At 45.5% G+C, this 21,770-nt stretch overlaps 1 protein-coding gene across 1 annotated transcript in view; it reads left to right on the forward strand.

The window, feature by feature from the left end:
* The window catches only part of myo16 (myosin XVI), a gene marked incomplete at both ends in the record, with an annotated part of 152,201 nt that overhangs the window by 45,470 nt on the left and 84,961 nt on the right, over positions 1-21,770 (forward strand). Inside the window, 3 exons of the mRNA XM_084161983.1 lie at positions 9,722-9,830; positions 19,847-19,971; positions 20,314-20,439. Coding sequence (XP_084018109.1) covers positions 9,722-9,830; positions 19,847-19,971; positions 20,314-20,439 — 360 coding nt within the window. The remainder of the gene's footprint in view (positions 1-9,721; positions 9,831-19,846; positions 19,972-20,313; positions 20,440-21,770) is intronic.

Below are 21,770 nucleotides of genomic sequence, written 5' to 3' on the forward strand. Positions count from 1 at the left end.
ACCTGAAAATAGCTGTGCAGCGACGCTCCCCCTCCAACCTGACAGAGTTTGAGAGGATATGCAGAGAAGAATTGGAGAAACTCCCCAAATACAGGTGTGCCAAGCTTGTAGCGTCTTACCCAAGAAGACTCAAGACTGTAATTGCTGCCAATGGTGCTTCAACAAAGTACTGAGTAAAGGGTCTGAATACTTACGTAAATGTGATATTTCCGTTTTTTTATACGTACATTTGCTAAAATTTCTAAAAACCTGTTTTTGCTTTGTCATTATGGGGTATTGTGTGTAGATTGATGAGGGGAAAAAACGGTTTAATCAATTTTAGAATAAGGCTGTAACTTAATAAAATGTGGAGAAAGTGAAGGGGTCTGAATATTTTCAGAATGCACTGTACATATACAGTACTCATACAAGGAAGTATTTCATGGAATTTCCCAAACAATGTGCTGGGTCTAAAGTGGAGAAATGTAGTATTTTCAGAGTGATACACCATAACAGAATGATAACATGCTTACCTTTGATTGACATGTGAAGATATGCAAACAATAATGTCCAGCTCATTCATGCAGTTATCCATTGTGTCATTCCTTTCCTCTCCTCCTCCTCCTCCTCCTCCTCCTCCTCCTCCTCCTCCTCCTCCTCCTCCTCTCCATCTCTGTCCTTGGGTTTCCATTCTTTCATCCTAAATAGAGGACAGTGTTTGTGCTGACGGAGATGACACAGTGGCTGTATCCACTGGGATGGAGGGGGTTTGCTGATTGGGGAGGAGGGGGTAACATTATTGTCTCTCCCCCTCTCTATGTTTGCTAGCGCTAATGCTAATTATCTTATCTCCACGTTGCAAACAGCTGGCGTGGGAGGGAGCTTCCCAATTTTCCATGCACTCACAATACCCTCCATCACATTCCCAACCCTGTTCCTAACCCCATTCCAACCCCCATTCCCAGCTCCGGGTACTGCTCCATCTCCCAACATCTTTCTGGCAGGATGTAGCCTCTCTGTGTGACTGGTAAAGCCTCTGCCAGAGGAGAGGAGGGGATTTTAGTCATGGAAATGTTCAGTTTAGTTATAAAACTATGATAGGAGCCAATAGGCAACAACAGAGTAGTGTTTCTCCATGCTAAACCTAGCCTGGCCTTAAATGTGAGTCGGTTTAAAGGCTGCGTTTCGACTGCGTTTCGACAGTCCGGCCAATTCGTATATTTTTTCCACCAGTTGGTCTTTTGCCAAACTCATCAAGATCTTTTTACGTCAGATGTTCTTCAGAGCTGATCTGATTGGTCAAAAGTCAAATTAGTGGAAAAAAAATCAGAATTGTGCTGCCTGTCTAAATGCAGCCATAGTGAGTTATTTCCTTCAAGGTATTCATCATTAATTTACAACTCCTCCATGTTGGTACCCCATTTGAGGATACTTATCCTGTACGATCAAACACCCCCCATACACAATAACAACTATGAAGAGATGGCTACTCGACTAGACTAGACAATAGAAACAATCTCTGTTTACCATAGCATCACCATAGCTCCCTAATCAAAGCCTAGAACCCATCGTGGCATCGGTCCGTTATCATATTTGATTTAATTTGACAGTACCAATTAGGTTCCCCTGATTTGCATGGCTAACGAGGGCCATGCAGGCAGCGATTAGATAAGTGATTCGCGATTAGCGGCTAATTGGCAAGTTGTCCTTAATTCTGTTCTAACATCACCCAGAGGAAGTGATTGGTCCAAATGGGAAAAAACTTGACGAAACAAGGAGGTATTAATTTAACTCGTCCAATAAGAAACGCTTGTTTTAGGTTTACCGTTGCATGCCCTAATGAATACTCAGTGCTAGGGAAGCTACTCTGAAAATATTGTTTACCAAGCTACCAATTACTTCACACTGGAAGAAGTTAAGCTACACTAAAGCTACCCTTAATAAACATATGGTCAAACAGAAAGGACATTATTGCCTACTCTACCCAGTGTGGTGTGTAGTTCCAGTAGTTAGCTACACCGCTACATAGCAAAAAAGTAGTTAACTATCAATCAATCAATCACATTTATTTATAAAGCCCTTTTTACATCAGCAGATGTCACAAAGTGCTATACAGAAACCCAGCCTAAAACCCCAAACAGCAAGCAATGCAGATGTAGAAGCACGGTCGCTAGGAAAAACTCCCTTGAAAGGCAGGAACCTAGGAAGAAACCTAGAGAGGAACCAGGCTCTGAGGGGTGGCCAGTCCTCTTCTGGCTGTGCCAGGTGGAGATTTTCAGAGTACATGGCCATTTAAGGTCAGATTGTTCTTCAAGATGTTTAAACGTTCATAGATCACCAGCAGGGTCAAATAATAATATGTGGTTGTAGAGGGTGCAACAGGTCAGTACCTCAGGAGTAAATGTCAGTTAGCTTTTCATAGCTGAGCATTCAAAGGTCGAGACAGCAGGTTCGGTAGAGAGAGAGAGATAGAGTCGAAAACAGCAGGTCCGTGATAAGGTAGCACGTCCGATGAACAGGTCAGGGTTCCCTAGCCACAGGCAGAACAGTTGAAACTGGAGCAGCAGCATGACCAGGTGGACTGGGGACAGCCAGGAGTCATCAGGCCAGGTAATCCTGAGGCATGATTCTAGGGCTACATTTATTTATTTATTTTATTGTAATTTTTTGTTTGTTTATTTTAATTATTTATTTTATTTGTTTCATACTGGCCCCCCGTGGGAATCGAACCCACAACCCTGGTGTTGCAAACGCCATGCTCTACCAACTGAGCTACCTCCCCCTTGGCATTTTTCCTATTTTGTTGCCTTACAACCTGGAATTAAAATTGATTTTTTGGGGGTTTGTATCTTTTGATTTACACAACATGCCTATCACTTTGAAGATGCAAAATATTTTTTTGTGTGAAAAAAACAAGAAATAAGACAAAAAAAACAGAAAACTTGAGCATGCATAACTATTCACCCCCCCAAAGTCAATACTTTGTAGAGACACCTTTTGCAGCAATTACAGCTGCAAGTCTCTTGGGCTTTGTCAACTACCACCAAGCTACAGCAAAATGTAATTAAATTACATTTACATTTACATTTACGTCATTTAGCAGACGCTCTTATCCAGACTTACAAATTGGTGCATTCACCTTATAGCCAGTGGGACAACCACTTTACAATGTTTTTTTTTTTTTTTTTTTGGGGGGGGGGGGTAGAAGGATTACTTTATCCTATCCCAGGTATTCCTTAAAGAGGTGGGGTTTCAAATGTCTCCGGAAGGTGGTGAGTGACTCCGCTGTCCTGGCGTCGTGAGGGAGCTTGTTCCACCATTGGGGTGCCAGAGCAGCGAACAGTTTTGACTGGGCTGAGCGGGAACTATGCTTCCGCAGAGGTAGGGGAGCCAGCAGGCCAGAGGTGGATGAACGCAATGCCCTCGTTTGGGTGTAGGGACTGATCAGAGCCTGAAGGTACGGAGGTGCCGTTCCCCTCACAGCTCCGTAGGCAAGCACCATGGTCTTGTAGCAGATGCGAGCTTCAACTGGAAGCCAGTGGAGTGTGCGGAGGAGCGGGGTGACGTGAGAGAACTTGGGAAGGTTGAACACCAGACGGGCTGCGGCATTCTGGATGAGTTGTAGGGGTTTAATGGCACAGGCAGGGAGCCCAGCTAACAGCGAGTTGCAGTAATCCAGACGGGAGATGACAAGTGCCTGGATTAGGACCTGTGCCGCTTCCTGTGTAAGGCAGGGTCGTACTCTCCGAATGTTGTAGAGCATGAACCTACAGGATCGGGTCACCGCCTTGATGTTAGCGGAGAACGACAGGGTGTTGTCCAGGGTCACGCCAAGGCTCTTCGCATTCTGGGAGGAGGACACAACGGAGTTGTCAACCGTGATGGCAAGATCATGGAACAGGCAGTCCTTCCCCGGGAGGAAGAGCAGCTCCGTCTTGCCAAGGTTCAGCTTGAGGTGGTGATCCGTCATCCATACTGATATGTCTGCCAGACATGCAGAGATGCGATTCGCCACCTGGTTATCAGAAGGGGGAAAGGAGAAGATTAGTTGTGTGTCGTCTGCGTAGCAATGATAGGAGAGGCCATTTGAGGATATGACAGAGCCAAGTGACTTGGTGTATAGCGAGAATAGGAGAGGGCCTAGAACTGAGCCCTGGGGGACACCAGTGGTGAGAGCACGTGGTGCGGAGACAGCTTCTAGCCACGGCACTTGGTAGGAGCGACCGGTCAGGTAGGACGCAATCCAAGAGTGAGCCGCGCCGGAGATGCCCAGCTCGGAGAGGGTGGAGAGGAGGATCTGATGGTTCACAGTATCAAAGGCAGCAGACAGGTCTAGAAGGACAAGAGCAGAGGAGAGAGAGTTAGCTTTAGCAGTGCGGAGAGCCTCCGTGACACAGAGAAGAGCAGTCTCAGTTGAATGACCAGTCTTGAAACCTGACTGGTTTGGATCAAGAAGGTCATTCTGAGAGAGATAGCAAGAGAGTTGGCTAAAGACGGCACGCTCAATAGTTTTGGAGAGAAAAGAAAGAAGGGATACTGGTCTGTAGTTGTTGACATCAGAGGGATTGAGTGATGGTTTTTTGAGAAGGGGTGCAACTCTCGCTCTCTTGAAGACAGAAGGGACATAGCCAGCGGTCAAGGATGAGTTGATCAGCGAGGTGAGGTAAGGGAGAAGGTCACCGGAGATGGTCTGGAGAAGAGAGGAGGGGATAGGGTCAAGCGGGCAGGTTGTTGGGCGGCCTGCCGTCACAAGTCGCAAGATTTTATCTGGAGAGAGAGGGGAGAAAGAAGTCAAAGCATAGGGTAGGGCAGTGTGAGCAGGACCAGCAGTGTCATTTGACTTAACAAACGAGGATCGGATGTCGTCAACCTTCTTTTCAAAATGGTTGACGAAGTCATCCACAGAGAGGGAGGAGGGGAGGGAGGAGGATTCAGCAGGGAGGAGAATGTGGCAAAGAGCTTCCTAGGGTTAGAGGCAGATGCTTGGAATTTAGAGTGGTAGAAAGTGGCCTTAGCAGCAGAAACAGATGAAGAAAATGTAGAGAGGAGGGAGTGAAAAGATGCCAGGTCCACAGGGAGTCTAGTTTTCTTCCATTTCCGCTCAGCTGCCCGGAGCTCTGTTCTGTGAGCTCGCAATGAGTCATCAAGCCACGGAGCTGGAGGGGAGGACCGAGCTGGCCGGGAGGATAGGGGACATAGAGAGTCAAAGGATGCAGAAAGGGAGGAGAGGAGGGTTGAGGAGGCAGAATCAGGAGATTGGAGGGAGAAGGATTGAGCAGCGGGAAGAGATGATAGGATGGAAGAGGAGAGAGTAGCGGGAGAGAGAGAGCGAAGGTTGCGACGGCGCATTACCATCTGTGTAGGGGCAGAGTGAGTAGTGTTGGAGGAGAGCGAGAGAGAAAAGGATACAAAGTAGTGGTCGGAGACATGGAGGGGAGTTGCAGTGAGATTAGTAGAACAACAGCATCTAGCATGAGGTCAAGCGTATTGCCTGCCTTGTGAGTAGGGGGGGACGGTGAGAGGGTGAGGTCAAAAGAGGAGAGGAGTGGAAAGAAGGAGGCAGAGAGAAATGAGTCAAATGTAGACGTAGGGAGGTTGAAATCTCCCAGAACTGTGAGGGTTGAGCCATCCTCAGGAAAGGAACTTATCAAGGCGTCAAGCTCATTGATGAACTCTCCAAGGAAACCTGGAGGGCGATAGATGACAAGGATATTAAGCTTAAATGGGCTAGTGACTGTGACAGCATGGAATTCAAATGAGGAGATAGACAGATGGGTCAGGGGAAAAATTGAGAATGTCCACTTGGGAGAGATGAGGATTCCTGTGCCACCACCCCGCTGACCAGATGCTCTCGGGGTATGCGAGAACACATGGTCAGACGAGGAGAGAGCAGTAGGAGTAGCAGTGTTTTCAGTGGTAATCCATGTTTCCGTCAGCGCCAAGAAGTCGAGGGACTGGAGGGTAGCTTAGGCTGAGATGAACTCTGCCTTGTTGGCAGCAGAACGGCAGTTCCAGAGGCTGCCTGAGACCTGGAACTCCACGTGGGTGGTGCGTTTAGGGACCACCAGGTTAGAGAGGCAGCAGCCACGCGGTGTGAGGCGTTTGTATAGCCTGTGCGGAGAGGAGAGAACAGGGATAGGCAGAGGCATAGTTGACAGGCTGCAGCAAATGGCTACAATAATGCAGAGGAGATCGGAATGAAATGAACTAAACATCTGGGAAAGGAGAGAGCGGGGCCTCCCTCACCACAACTCCCAAATATAACTCTCCCAACTTCCACCTCAGAAACTATAATTGTTGTAAACTACAGCGGTTCAATGTTTTCTAGGAATATACTAACTTAGTTTATTCAGCTAGCTAACTAGGTACAGTATTATATTACTAGTTGAACTACATGAAGTTCACTACTCCCCATCACTGTGAATACTACCATGATATCAGTTCTCTCATGTCACTGTAATGCTGTTATATCAGTGGATCGTTGGAGGTTTCTCTGCCTGGTCTGTCTGGAGTGCTCCTCTGATGTGTCACTTTGAGTCTTTCACCGACCTCTCAAACACACTTAGTCTGAACACGTCTGAAAGTTATGCGTGAACGCTGAAGTTTGTGCTTACTATGGTGTAACTCCTGACTGTCTGTTGCTGGGTGTTGATGGTACGGCTTACAGCAATCATCTTAATATTCCTGGCTTCATTAAACTCCTCATGGCTTAAAATGGGAGATTGTGATTAAATGGTTCTCCTGAGATCTTCTGTTGTTATGAAACTTCCTTTTAGATTGGTTTAGCCTGAGTCGTATAAGTCCCTCTGAAACTACAGTAGAAGACTGACCCACTTTTGACATTTGAAAATGATCAGCTCCTTTGGTCTTTTAATACCTAACAACATGGCCATGTCTGAACTCTTGTAAAATAGTGGAACCTAGTATTCTCTTCTGTCCTGATCCTGACTCCTTCCATAAATCTGAAAACTGTGATGTAAGTTGTTTTAGCGTAGGGGACTAGTTCACATGGGTGATAGTGGATCACTCCTTGAGTGTATAGCTAGTCAATTCTAAGCTCATTCACCTAACTTTAGGGACATGTATAATGTGTTTAGCTCCTCTCCAGTGGGCTACTGTCCCTACAGCCATCCCAGGGGACAGTCCTACATCTTAGTTGTTGTTGGTATTGATCCCACTGCGGGCACGTTGCGCATCCTGTCGTCAGGGCAATGAACACTGATCCATCATAATGTGGCGGTGAGAGCTGAGGGTGTCGAGTTCAGCTTGTTAACCCCCGCTGCACGTGTGGCACCCTGGAGACAACTGGACGCCACTCGTTTCTACGTGTCAGCGGTTATTATCTGTAATCAGACAGATGATGCTCTCTCTCGATCGATGGGATGGCAGACACCAAAGGCTCCCTGCCCCGGGATATAGTAGTCATATCAAATCAAATCAAATCGTATACTTTCGTATATTGTATCTAACATTGTTACTATTATGATCAAGGATTACATTAGGATTAAAGAGGTGGTCAAACTCATACTGCTCCTTGTATTATTTTATACCATTACATTTGTCTGCCGCTTTGTATTCACATCTGTAGATGTGAAGGTCTCTCTCACTGCGTGATTGACTGTAAAGTTTGACATAATGGTAGATGTCAGCTAGGTATAAACTACAATAAATAAATAACACAATGCATACATCAGCAGCCATACTCCAGAGGTCCCAGTTGTTTTCCTCAGGAGAACCAGTCCAGTAGGTAGAGTAATGTGTAGCCTACTGTAGTCTGACTGTAGAGTCAGACCAGGCTGTGTCAGCTGATGTCTTCATTAGGACAGTCCCCTATTGACCTGGGAGCTCAGAATGACAGGTCAGGGACACCACTGCTCCCCTATCTACTCTACTCTACACACACGCACACACATATGCACACACTCATTGTCCCGAGTGTGTGTGTGACATTCTGTGGATAAGTCGATAACTGTCCCTCGCACACTCTCTGGTTTTCTGAAACCTGCAGAAAGGCTGTTTGATTGGCAGATTTGGACTGGATGAAAAAAGTATGAAAATAGACAGGCGGTAGGTGCGCTCTCTCTCTCTCTCTTTCTCTCTCTCTCTTCCTTTCTCGCACCCCCTGCTCTCCTTCTTACAGCGATGAGCCCTTCCTCATGAATAGATACAAAGCACCAGCTGATGTTGAATGTTAAGTAAGACATTCATTAACCCCTAACTAACCCTGCTAATGAGTGACAACAGCTTCTGCTAGACCAGACCATACAGATTGGTAGGCACTTTACCCAAAGAAACAAAGGGGCAAACCCCAAACGCAGACCTCTCCACTACATTTTAGTCATTTAGCAGACGCTCTTATCCAGAGCGACTTACATGAGCAATTAGGGTTAAGTGCCTTGCTCAAGGGCACATCGACAGATTTTTCACCTAGTCGGCTCGGGGATTAGAACCAGCAACCTTTCGGTTACTGGCACAACGCTCTTACCCACTAAGCTACCTGCCGCCCCACTACATAACAATAACATCAGTTGAACTAAATGAATTGCCTTTTTAATTGCTTGGCATTGATGACAGAGGTAGATACATCATCTCTGATGTTTCCCTAATGTTTAGAGATTGCAGATTGTTTATTTTCCTGGTTTTTGAGGTTTGAATTTTAGGGTCCAGGGCTCTGAGATATAAGGGTTTGGACTTTCGATTTTGGGGATTGGGGTTCAGCATTTGTAGGTTGCTCTCTAGCCTATATCCATCGGCTAGGTATTCCTCTTCCTCCGTTCTCTATAATCCCCCCCCCCCCCCCCCACACACACACACACGAAGACACACAAACCCCTCCCCCCCATGCACACACACACACACTTTTCTCTGTCTGCTTGAGGACTAGCCCATTAATCTTGGGCTGCATCCTAACATGGTCGTTAGAATTCTATTAGCTGTATATATTCAATAAGGAGCCTCACTTAAAGGCCCTGTCCCTCTTATCAGCTGCAGCCCAGCCATGATCATTACATTGCAACCTCTTTTATTGTTTAGGCAAACGACAAGCAGCGATTTATGGGGAACGACTGACAATTGTGACGTGAAAGGAAATGTGTTAGTTTAAGTATATTATAGAGAGGGGAGAGAGATACAGAGAGAGGGAAAGAGAGAGAGAGAGAGAAATAAAAGAGAGGGGAGAAAAAAAGGTAAAGAGAGGAAGTGAGGCAAGGAAGAAAGGAGTGAAGTTACAACAGAGGTGACAAATCACAGAGTAGTTCCCGAGGGTAGTGGTGGGAGGAATGTTGAATCCCAACCATGTTTTACTAGTGTATGTTTAGACAAACAGCAGTCATTACACAGTCCAAGTGTAGTCTGCCTGGGGGTAGGTTGTTATCTCACACACCAAGAGAAGGCAGCACTGGTAGGTCTCTCCACTGAGTAAACACCCATTAATCTTGTCACCCCCCCCCCGATGATCCCAAGGTCCCATCAACACACACACAGACACACACACACGTGTCCCTGCCCTGGGGCCCCCACAGTCCCATATGTAATGAGTTGTTTAATTCACTTCATTGAGTGTTAATGTCCCTGTGGTTCTTCTCAGGTACACACTGCTGGGAGGGCCTGATAATTGGGCCTACTTTATCATCGATTCCCCTCTGATGAATGGCCTGAGAAACCACTCAATTTCTTTGTGTCTCCCTCCCCCCTCCCCTCCTCTCTTCATTCTATTTTGGGTATGTTCTGTGTTTTCTGGAAGACTGGGGTGAATGTTCTACTTCAGGATGTGAACGGAAACATTCCGCTGGACTACGCCACTGAGGGAACCGAGACCAGCTACATCCTCCGAAAACACCTGGAGGAAAACGGTAACACAAAACTCTGCTTTATGTGGTGTGTCATATCGTGTTGTGTTATATTGTAGGCCTATATGTGTTAATTGTGCACCAACCAGCCATATAAATGTTCACATAAACACTTTCCCTTTGTAAATAATATTTGTATTTTGTGAAACTTTTTCCAATCTTTGCCATGTTCCACCCACACACAATTACTCTGGTTGAAGACCTGTCTATTATCCCGGGAGTATGACATTTTGTTCTAGTCCATATAACATCTCTATGTGTTACTATACTGCCTGCTTCAATGTTCATTCTTTTTTCACAGCAGTTAAAGGAGACTGAATAGAAAACTAAATAAAGTGAGATATTACTGAATGCGTGAGATAATGGCTTAATTTGAAAAAATGACATTCAACGGATCATAAGTTATGTCTGCAAAAATGTATGACGTGAGGTGAGGAGACAGACTGAAATACTTAATTATAAGGAATGGTCCCATGGATGGTTGGCTGCCATATTGCCTGAGGAAAAGGTATTGATACTGTATATACAGTGCATTCGGAAAGTATTCAGACCTCTTCACCTTTTCCACATTTGTTACATTACAGCCTTATTCTGAAATGGATTGAATAATTTTTTCCCCTCATCAATCTACACACAATAATGACAAAGCGAAAACAGGTTTTTACAAATGTCTGCAAATTTATACAAAATCAAAAACAGAAATACCTTATATAAATAAGTATAGAATGGAGCCGGAGAAGATGGCTGCCGTTTTACAGCCCTCTAACCAATTGTACTATTATGTGTGTTTTTTCACGTTATTTGTAATTTATTCTGTACATAATGTTTCTGCCACTGTCTCTTATGACCAAAAAGAGCTTCTGGATATCAGGACAGCGATTACTCACCTCATATTGGACTAATATGTTTTCTTCAACGAGTCGGACGCGAAGGATATCCTACAGACACCCAAAAAGTCCCAAATCCCCGTCATTCTCATGAGAAAGAGACGGAGATATCGTGGACGTAGGTCGGGTTGCCTTGTAAGGATCCGACGACGAGCGAGTAAACTGCCTCTTCCATCAATCCTATTAGCCAATGTTCAATCATTTGAAAATAAATTGGACGACCTAAGATTAAGGTTATCCTACCAACGGGAAATTAAAAACTGTAATATCTTATGTTTCACCGAGTCGTGGCTGAACGATGACATGGATAACATACAGCTGGCGGGATAGACGCTACATCGGCAGGATAGAACGGCTGGTGGCGGTCTGTGTATATTTGTAAACAACAGCTGGTGCATAAAATCTAATACCAAGGAAGTCTCAAGGTTTTGCTCGCCTGAGGTAGAGTATCTCATGATAAGCTATAGACCACACTATTTACCAAGAGAGTTTTCATCTATATTTCTCGTAGCTGTCTATTTACCACCAAAAGCCGATGCTGGCACTAAGATTGCACTCAATGAGCTGTATAAGGCCATAAGTAAACAGGAAAACGCTCATCCAGAGGCAGCGCATCTTGTGGCCGGGGACTTTAATGCAGGGAAACTTAAATCCGTTCTACCTCATTTTTACCAGTTGTAATTGAGAACTTGTTCTCAACTGGCCTACCTGGTTAAATAAAGGTGAAATAAAAGAAATACCAGCATGTTAATTGTGCAACCAGAGGGAAAAAAACTCTAGACCACCTTTACTCCACATACAGAGACGCATACAAAGCTCTCCCTCGCCCTCCATTTGGCAAATCTGACCATAACTCTATCCTCCTGATTCCTGTTTATGAGCAAAAACTAAAGCAGGAAGCACCAGTGACTCAGTTAATAAGGAAGTGGTCAGATGACACAGATGCTAAGCTACAGGACTGTTTTGCTAGCACAGACTGGAATATGTTCCGGGATTCTTCTGATAGCATTGAGGAGTACACCACATCAGTCACTGGCTTCATCAACAAGTGCATCGATGATGTCGTCCCGACAGTGACCGTACGTACATACCCCAACCAGAAGCCATGGATTACAGGCAACATCCGCACTGAGCTAAAGGGTAGAGCTGCCGCTTTCAAGGAGCGGGACCTTGACCGCAATGCCCTCCGACGAACCATCAAACAGGCAAAGAGTCAATTTAGGACTAAAATTGAATCGTACTACACCGCTCGGACGCTCGTCGGATGTGGCAGGGCTTGAAAACTATTACAGACTACAAAGGGAAGCACAGCCACGAGCTCCCCAGCGACACAAGCCAACCAGACGAGCTAAATCACTTCTATGCTCACTTCGAGGCAAGCAACACTGAAGCATGCATGAGAACATCAGCTGTTCCGGATGACTATGTGATCACGCTCTCTGTAGCCGATGTGAGTAAGACTTTTAAGCAGGTCAACATTCACAAGACCACAGGGCCAGACAGATTACCAGGACGTGTACTCCAAGCATGCGCTGACCAACTGGCAAGTGTCTTCACTGACATTTTCAACATGTCCCTGACTGAGTCTGTAATACCAACATGTTTCAAGCAGACCACCATAGTCCCTGTGCCCAAGAACACTAAGATAACCTGCCTAAATGACTACCGACCGGTAGCACTCACGTCTGTAGCCATGAAGTGCTTTGAAAGGCTGGTCATGGCTCACATCAACAACATAATCCCAGAAACCCTAGACCCACTCCAATTTGCATACCACCCCAACATATCCACAGATGATGCAATCTCTATTGCACTCCACACTGCCCTTTCCCACCTGGACAAGAGGAACACCTACGTGAGAATGCTATTCATTGACTACAGCTCAGCGTTCAACACCATAGTGCCCTCAAAGCTCATCACTAAGCTAAGGACCCTGGGACAAACACCTCCCTCTGCAACTGGATCCTGGACTCCTGACGGGCCGCCCCCAGGTGGTAAGGGTAGGTAACAACAACACATCTACCACACTGATCCTCAACACGGGGGCCCCTCAGGTGTGCATGCTCAGTCCCCTCCTGTACTCCCTGTTCACCCATGACTGCATGGCCAGGCACGACTCCAACACCATCATTAAGTTTGCCGACGACACAACAGTGGTAGGCCTGATCACAGACAACAATGAGACAGCCTATAGGGAGGAGGTCAGAGACCTGGCTGTGTGGTGCTAGGATAACAACCTCTCCAACGTGATCAAGACAAAGGAGATAACTGTGGACTACAGGAAATAAAAGAGGACTGAGTGGAACAGGTTGAGAGCTTCAAGTTCCTTGGTGTCCACAAAGTATTATGGTCCAAACACACCAAGACAGTAGGGAAGAGGGCAAAGCCTGTTCCCCCTCAGGAGTTTGAAAAGATTTGGCATGGGTCCTCATACCCTCAAAAAGTTCTACAGCTGCACCATTGAGAGCATCCTGACTGGTTGCATCACTGCCTTGTATGGCAACTGCTCAGCCTCCGACCGCAAGGCACTACAGAGGGTAGTGCGTACGGCCCAGTACATCACTGGGGCCAAGTTTCCTGCCATCCAGGACCTCTAAACCAGGCGGTGTCAGAGGAAAGCCCTAAAAATTATCAAAGACTTCAGCCACCCTAGTCATAGACTCTCTTCTACCGCACGGCAAGCGGTACCGGAGCGCCAAGTCTAGGTCCAAAAGGCGTCTTAACAGCTTCTACCCCCGAGCCATAAGACTCCTGAACAGCTACTCATGGCTACCCAGACTATTTGCATTGTTGGTTAAGGGCTTGTAAGTAAGCATTTCACTGTAATGTCTACACCTGTTGTATTCGACGCATGTGGCAAATAAAATGTGATTTGATTTATTCAGACCCTTTGCTATGAGACTCAGGTGCATCCTGTTTCCATTGATCATCCTTGAGATGTTTCTACAACTTGATTGGAGTCCACCTGTGGTAAATTCAGTTGATTGGACATGATTTGGAAAGGCACACACCTGTCTATACTGTATAAGGTCCTACAGTTGACAGTGTATGTCAGAGCAAAAACCAAGCCATAAGGTCGAAGGAATTGTCCGTAGAGCTCAGAGACAGGATTGTGTCGAGGCACAGATCTGGGAAAGGTTACCAAAAACTATCTGCAGCATTGAAGGCCCCCAAGAACACAGTGGCCTCCATCATTCTTAAATGGAAGAAGTTTGGAACCACCAAGACTCTGCCTAGAGCTGGCCGCCCGGCCAAACTGAGCAATAGGGGGAGAAGGGCCTTGGTCAGGCAGGTGAACAACAACCCGATGGTCACTCTGACAGAGCTCCAGAGTTCCTCTGTGGAGATGTGAGAACCTTCCAGAAGGACAACCATCTCTACAGCACTCCACCAATCAGGCCTTTATGATAGAGTGGCCAGACGGAAGCCACTCCTCAGTAAAAGGTACATGACTGCCCGCTTTGAGTTTGCCAAAAGGCACCTAAAGGACTCTCAGACCATGAGAAACAAGATTCTCTGATCTGATGAATCCAAGATTTAACTCTTTGGCCTGAATGCCAAGCGTCACGTCTGGAGGAAACCTGGCACAATCCCTACGGTGAAGCATGGTGGTGGAAGCATCATGCTGTGGGGATGTTTTTCAGCGGCAGGGACTGGGAGACTAGTCAGGATCGAGGGAAAGATGAACGGAGCAAAGTACAGAGAGATCCTTGATAAAACCTGCTCCAGACTGGGGCGAAGGTTCACCTTCCAACTGGACAATGACCCTAAGCACACAGCCAAGAGAACGCAGGAGTGGCTTCGGGACAAATATCTGAATGACTTTGAGTGGCCCAGCCAGAGCCCAGACTTTAACCCGATCTAACATCTCTGGAGAGACCTGAAAATAGCTGTGCAGCAACGCTCCCCATCCAACCTGACAGAGCTTGAGAGGATCTGCAGAGAAGAATGGGAGAAACTCCCCAAATACAGGTGTGCCAAGCTTGTAGCGTCATACCCAAGAAGACTTGAGGCTGTAATCACTGCCAAAGGTGCTTCAACAAAGTACTGAGTAAAGGGTCTGAATACTTAAGTAAATTTGATATTTCAGTTTTTGCAAAAATGTCTAAAAACCTGTTTTTGCTTTGTTATTATGAGGTATTGTGTGTAGATTAATGAGGGTGGGGGGGGGGGGGGGGGGGAAATAATGTAATCCATTTTAGAATAAGGCTGTAACGTAAGAAAATGTGGAAAAAGTGAAGGGGTCTCAATACTTTCGGGAATGCACTGTATGTGGGTAAGTGTGTGTATGCTGTATTTAAGAACAGTAAGATAGAACCCGTACAGTACCTACTGTAGCTCTCACCAGTCCAAAGAAGCTTCACATTAACCCCAGCACAACATTTTTCCATTTACATTTTAGTCATTTAGCAGACACTCTTATCCAGAGCGACTTACAGTTAGTGAGTGCATACATTTTTCATACTGGCCCCCCATGGGAATCAAACCCACAACCCTGGCGTTGCAAGCGCCATGCTCTACCAACTGAGCTACAGGAGGCCACCACAACCTAGCCCTATCTAGCCTAACTTAACCTAGCCTGGCCCCAGCCCAATCCAATCCAATCCAGCCCGGCCCGTCTAACACCAGAACACTGTGTCCATAATCTAACTAGCTCAACTCAACTCAGACTGATGGTTATGGTCCAGCTCCCTGGCAGGGTGGTGGAGGCACTAGCATGCTAATGTGTTAACAGCAGTAATATCACTGTTGGCCCTGAGACCATCCCACTTAGACCATCCATCTGCCTCAGAGTAAAAACCATATAGCCATCAATACATCAGCACGGAGAGAGGGAGAGGGGGATTATAGCCTGATGGAGGGGGGACCATACCATCCTCCCCCTGTCCCTCCATCCCTGGCATGGCATCAGGCGTATGGTGATTTATCATTACAGTGTGTTGAAGTGTTCCTCCTCAACCCCCATTCTCCCTCTCTCCCTTAGTCTCTCCCTCTGTCCCAACCACTACTACTACACTGTGTCCTCTCTGTCCCAACCACTACTACTACACTGTATCCTCTCTGTCCAAACCACTACTACTACTACTACACTGTATCCTCTCTGTCCCAACCACTACTACTACACTGTATCCTCTCTGTCCCAACCACTACTACTACTACTACACTGTGTCCTCTCTGTCCCAACCACTACTACTACACTGTATCCTCTCTGTCCCAACCACTACAACTACTACTACACTGTATCCTCTCTGTCCCAACCACTACTACTACACTGTATCCTCTCTGTCCCAACCACTACTACTACTACACTGTGTCCTCTCTGTCCCAACCACTACTACTACTACTACACTGTGTCCTCTCTGTCCCAACCACTACTACTACACTGTATCCTCTCTGTCCCAACCACTACAACTACTACTACACTGTATCCTCTCTGTCCCAACCACTACTACTACACTGTATCCTCTCTGTCCCAACCACTACTACTACACTGTATCCTCTCTGTCCCAACCACTACTACTACTACACTGTATCCTCTCTGGCCCAACCACTACTACTACTACACTGTATCCTCTCTGTCCCAGCCACTACTACTACACTGTATCCTCTCTGTCCCAACCACTACTACTACACTGTATCCTCTCTGTCCCAACCACTACTACTACACTGTATCCTCTCTGTCCCAACCACTACTACTACTACACTGTATCCTCTCTGGCCCAACCACTACTACTACTACACTGTATCCTCTCTGTCCCAGCCACTACTACTACACTGTATCCTCTCTGTCCCAACCACTACTACTACTACACTGTGTCCTCTCTGTCCCAACCACTACTACTATTACACTGTATCCTCTCTGTCCCAACCACTACTACTACTACACTGTATCCTCTCTGTCCCAACCACTACTACTACTACACTGTATCCCCTCTGTCCCAACCACTACTACTACTACACTGTGTCCTCTCTGTCCCAACCACTACTACTACACTGTATCGTCTCTCTCCCAACCACTACTACTACTACACTGTGTCCTCTCTGTCCCAACCACTACTACTACTACACTGTATCCTCTCTGTCCCAACCACTACTACTACACTGTATCGTCTCTCTCCCAACCACTACTACTACTACACTGTGTCCTCTCTGTCCCTCTCACTTAATGCACATGGGGTCAGACAGAGGAAGTCAAACATACACACACACACACATATACTGTATATACACTGAGTGTACAAAACATTAAGAACACCTGCTCTTTTCATGACATAGACTGACCAGGTGAATCCAGGTGAAAGCTATGACCCCTTATTGATGTCAATCAGTGTAGATGAAGGGGAGGAGACAAGTTATGAATGATTTTTAAGCCTTGAGACAATTGAGACATGGATTGTGTATGTGTGCCATTCAGATGGTGAATGGGTAAGACAAAATATTTAAGTGCCTTTGAACGGGGTATGGTAGTAGGTGCCAGGCGCACAGGTTTGTGTCAAGAACTGTAATGCTGCTGGGTTTTTCATGCTCAACAGTGTCCCGTGTATATCAAGAATGGTCCACCACCCAAAGGACATCCAGCCAACTTACATTTACATTTTAGTCATTTAGCAGACGCTCTTATCCAGAGCGACTTACAGTTAGGAAGCATTGAAGTCAACATGGGCCAGCATCCCTGTTGAACGGTTTTGACACCTTGTAGAGTCCATGCCCTGACGAATTGAGGCTGTTCTGAGGGCAAAAGGCAGGGGTGCAACTTATATTAGGAAGGTGTCTCTAATGTTTGGTGTACTCAGTGTATGTTTTATTGTCACATACCCACAAGCCCATACACATATACAGTACCAGTCAAACGTTTGGACACACCTACTCATTCAAGGGTTTTTCTTTATTTTTTACTATTTTCTACATTGTAGAATAATAGTGAAGACATCAGTAGTTTGACCTGGCCTCCACAATCACCTGACCTCAACCCAATTGAGATGGTTTGGGATGAGTCGGACCGCAGAATGAAGGAAAAGCAGCCAACAAGTGCTCAGCATATGTGGGAACTCCTTCAAGACTGTTGGAAAAGCATTTCAGGTGACTACCTCATGAGGCTGGTTGAGAGAATGCCAAGAGTGTGCAAAGCTGTCATCGAGGCAAAGGGTGGCTACTTTGAAGAATCTCAAATCTCAAATATGTTTCGATTTGTTTAACACTTTTTTGGTTACTACATGATTCCATAGTTGTTATTTCATAGTTTTGATGTCTTCACTATTATTCTAAAATGTAGAAAATAGTAAAAATAAAGACTTGAATGAGTAGGTGTGTCCAAACTTTGACTGGTACTGTACACGTGCACACATGCACACATGCACACAGACACACACACACACACACACACACACACATACACATACACATACACATACACATACACACACACACACACACACACACACACACACACACACACACACACACAGGCAAACTGTCACACATGCTCATGTCTGACAATGTGCTACTGAATAAAAATAACAGTTAGATTGTCATCCGTTCTTACAGTAGTCCAGTTGTTTTTCGGCACTCGTCATCTTGTGATGATAATGATGCTAACTTTATTTAGCAAATACCTCAGTATAAACTTAACTTTAGCTTACAGTATACTCTGATATTAATCTCTGTCCTTTCAGTTAACTTCCCCTGTCTTGTAATTCTGACCCACCTGTCATGTCCCAACGAGCTACAGTCATCACTCCTCCTGTGAGGCATTGTGTGTGTGTGTGTGTGTGTTTGTTTGTGTGTGTGTGTGTGTGTGTGTGTGTGTGGCTGTGTGTGTGTGTGTGGGTGGGTGGGTGTGGGTGTGTGAGTGAGTGGGTGTACAAGTGGGTGGGTGTGTGTTTGCACATGCATGTGTGTGTGTGAAGGTCAGGTGCCCCCTCAGGCTAACTGGTAGTGGAGTACCTCACTCCAGCAGGGAATGGAGAAGGTCAACAGAGATGGAGAGAAAGAACAAGAGATGAGACAGAAAATGGCAGAGGCAAAAAAAGACAAAAAAAGAAATACATGAGACAGTACAGACTGAACTACAGAAAAAGAGGAGGGAGAGAGAGAGAGAGTGAGAGCGACAGAGAATGATAAGAAGGAATGACAGAAAGATCCCGCATGCCAATCCATCTTTAGGCGCATGAGATAACATGATGGATGGGACCTCAGAGGTCCAAACAGATATCACTCTACACCTCACCACAAACACACGCTCATGCACGCACGCACACACACACACAAACACACACACACAATTTCAAATACAATTTGGTCGACTATTTGGTTTTTACAAATAACCATTCAAATACTCTAATAAAAGTACTTGTTTTTGGCTGTGTATTTGAAAATACTCAAATACACAGAAAAATGTATTTAAATAACAAATAACCCAGATCTGGTGGGGAGTGCCTTGCCATGGCATCACCGTCCCTCCCCTCATCCGAAACCCCCTATAGGTGGTGTCTATCCCCTCATGCTCAGGTCCAGCCTCTCTCTCCTCTTCCTGCTGTGGCACATTAACATGTCAAACTCTATAAGTCTATGGTGCCTCAGTAACATGGCTATGTCTCAAGTCTCTCTTACAGTCTCTCGTACAGGGCACATACCCTATGGACTCTCCCTGTCCATTCCTATATGCACTCCACTAATTAGAATTGAGCATACCGTATAAGACATAACTGCCTATAGTAATCAAAGCCCAAGGGACAAAAACATTCTATATTCAGTGATCGTTAGAGAGAAACACAGACCAATCTATAATCAATAGCTATCACTTCGGCAACCAAAACAATGGTCCCCTGTGAGTATTTGAGGGTGGAGGAGATCAGAGCAGACCATCGATCCCCTTTAGCCAGGGATAGACTGCACTGCTAGACCTCCATCCTCTCTTAGACCTCTGTCTGTCTGTCAGTCTCCAAGACAGTCTGGTGACTTTGAAAAGGAGACTAAGGATTCTCAAGGAGACATTACACACAGAACCAAAATGGCTCCCATGATAATTGTGATTGGTACAGACTACAGAGACATCATTAATGTAATGTGTGTGTTTGCACATGGGGTGTGTGTGTGCTGTACTAACGTGTGTGTGTTGTTGTGTTGTTCCAGGTGTAGATGTGACGTCCATGCACACCATGCGTACCCAGAGGCCCAGCACCATGTTGTCTGATGTTCGACAGCTGGTCTCCAGCGGGGGCAGTCTCAACCAATGCAACAACGACGGGGTCACTCTGGTGAGTACCTACCAGTGGAGGCTGCTGAGTGGAGGACGGCTCATAATAATGGCTGGAATGGAACCAATGGAATGGCATCAAACCATGAGTTTGATGTATTTGATACCATTCCACTTATAACGCTCCAGCCATTACCACAAGCCTGTCCTCCCCAATTAAGGTGCCACCAACCTCCTGTGGTACCTACCTGTACTCCTCTATTATCTACCACTCTCTCTCTCTCTATCTTGCTCTCCCTCTCTTGCTCTCTCACTCTATACCAATCGCTGTATACAGTAGATGTGTCTGTGTAATGTGTTTCTTTAACCCTCTCTCCCTGTCTCTCTCTCCTTCTCTCTCTAGCTCCACATAGCGTGTGCTAGTGGCTACAGGGAGGTGGTGTCTGTGCTGCTGGAGAACGGGGCGGACCCTCAGCCCTCCGACAATGGCTATTGGACACCTCTCCACCTGGCTGCCAAATATGGACAGGTACTGTCATATCACTGTACATTCACCAATCCTGTCGTGTCAGATCCATGGAGTGAAAATGAACAAACGTTGTTTAGCGAAGGAAAAACGTTCTAAAGACCTATGGGAATGTAAAATGTTTACGAATTGGCTTGGCATCAATAATGGCTAGTTTATAGACCAGAATTGGCTGGCTAGTTTATAGACCAGAATTGGCTGGCTAGTTTATAGACCAGAATTGGCTGGCTAGTTTATAGACCAGTTTTGGCTGGCTAGTTTATAGACCGGTTTTGGCTGGCTAGTTTATAGACCAGAATTGGCTAGCTAGTTTATAGACCAGTTTTGGCTGGCTAGTTTATAGACCAGTATTGGCTACTGGCTTTTTTATTCCTTTACCTTGTCTAGTCTCATTATGAGACGTATAACAGAAATCTCCTCTGTCCTTATCTCTGCTGATAAACAGGTATTTTGGGGCCTATCGAGCAGACTAGCTCAAAGTGCTGGCACGGCACTGCATGTATTAATTAATGCCTTTTAGATTAGCGATTTCATGGTGTTTCTCACAGGGAAGGAGATTGATTTCAGGATATGGATGGGGGGCAGGTGGGGAAGAGGGAGATTTGGGTAGACGGATAGGGGGCTTTGAGAGAAAGGGAAGCGGTCGCGTTAAAATCTTGCTGACACGGTCCAACATTTAATTGCATTTCTGGGGCTGCATGGTTGGGGTGCTGACAAAGAGAATGTATTCATATTTAGAACAGCTATTTTACTTATTTGTTCCTCTACTACCCCCAGGCCAGGTTTCTTCTCTAATGTGTGTTTTACAGTAAAGTCTCTCTTCCTTTCAGTTACCTCTTAACCCTCACTATCTCAAATGAAATCAAATTGTATTTGTCACATGCTTCGTAAACAACAGGTGTAGACTAACAGTGAAATGCAGAAAGAAAAAAAAAGATGAATAGTAGACAGAATTGAAAAATATTAACACAAGGAATAAGTTGAAAAATAATAACACGAGGAATAAGTTGAAAAATAATAACACAAGGAATAAGTTGAAAAATAATAACACGAGGAATAAGTTGAAAAATAATAACACGAGGAATAAGTTGAAAAATAATAAAATAATAACACAAGGAATAGGCCCCGTGTAGCTCAGTTGGTAGAGCATGGTGTTTGCAACGCTAGGGTTGTGGGTTCGTTTCCCACGGGGTGCCAGTATGAAAAAAAAATAACACGAGGAATTAGTTGAAAAATAATAGCACAAGGAATACGTTGAAAGATAATAACACAAGGAATAAGTAGAAAAATAATAACACAAGGAATAAGTTGAAAAATAATACTGTGGCATAAAT

The sequence above is a fragment of the Coregonus lavaretus genome, assembly GCF_964263955.1.
Source record: "Coregonus lavaretus genome assembly, chromosome: 5".
Taxonomy (NCBI): domain Eukaryota; kingdom Metazoa; phylum Chordata; class Actinopteri; order Salmoniformes; family Salmonidae; genus Coregonus; species Coregonus lavaretus.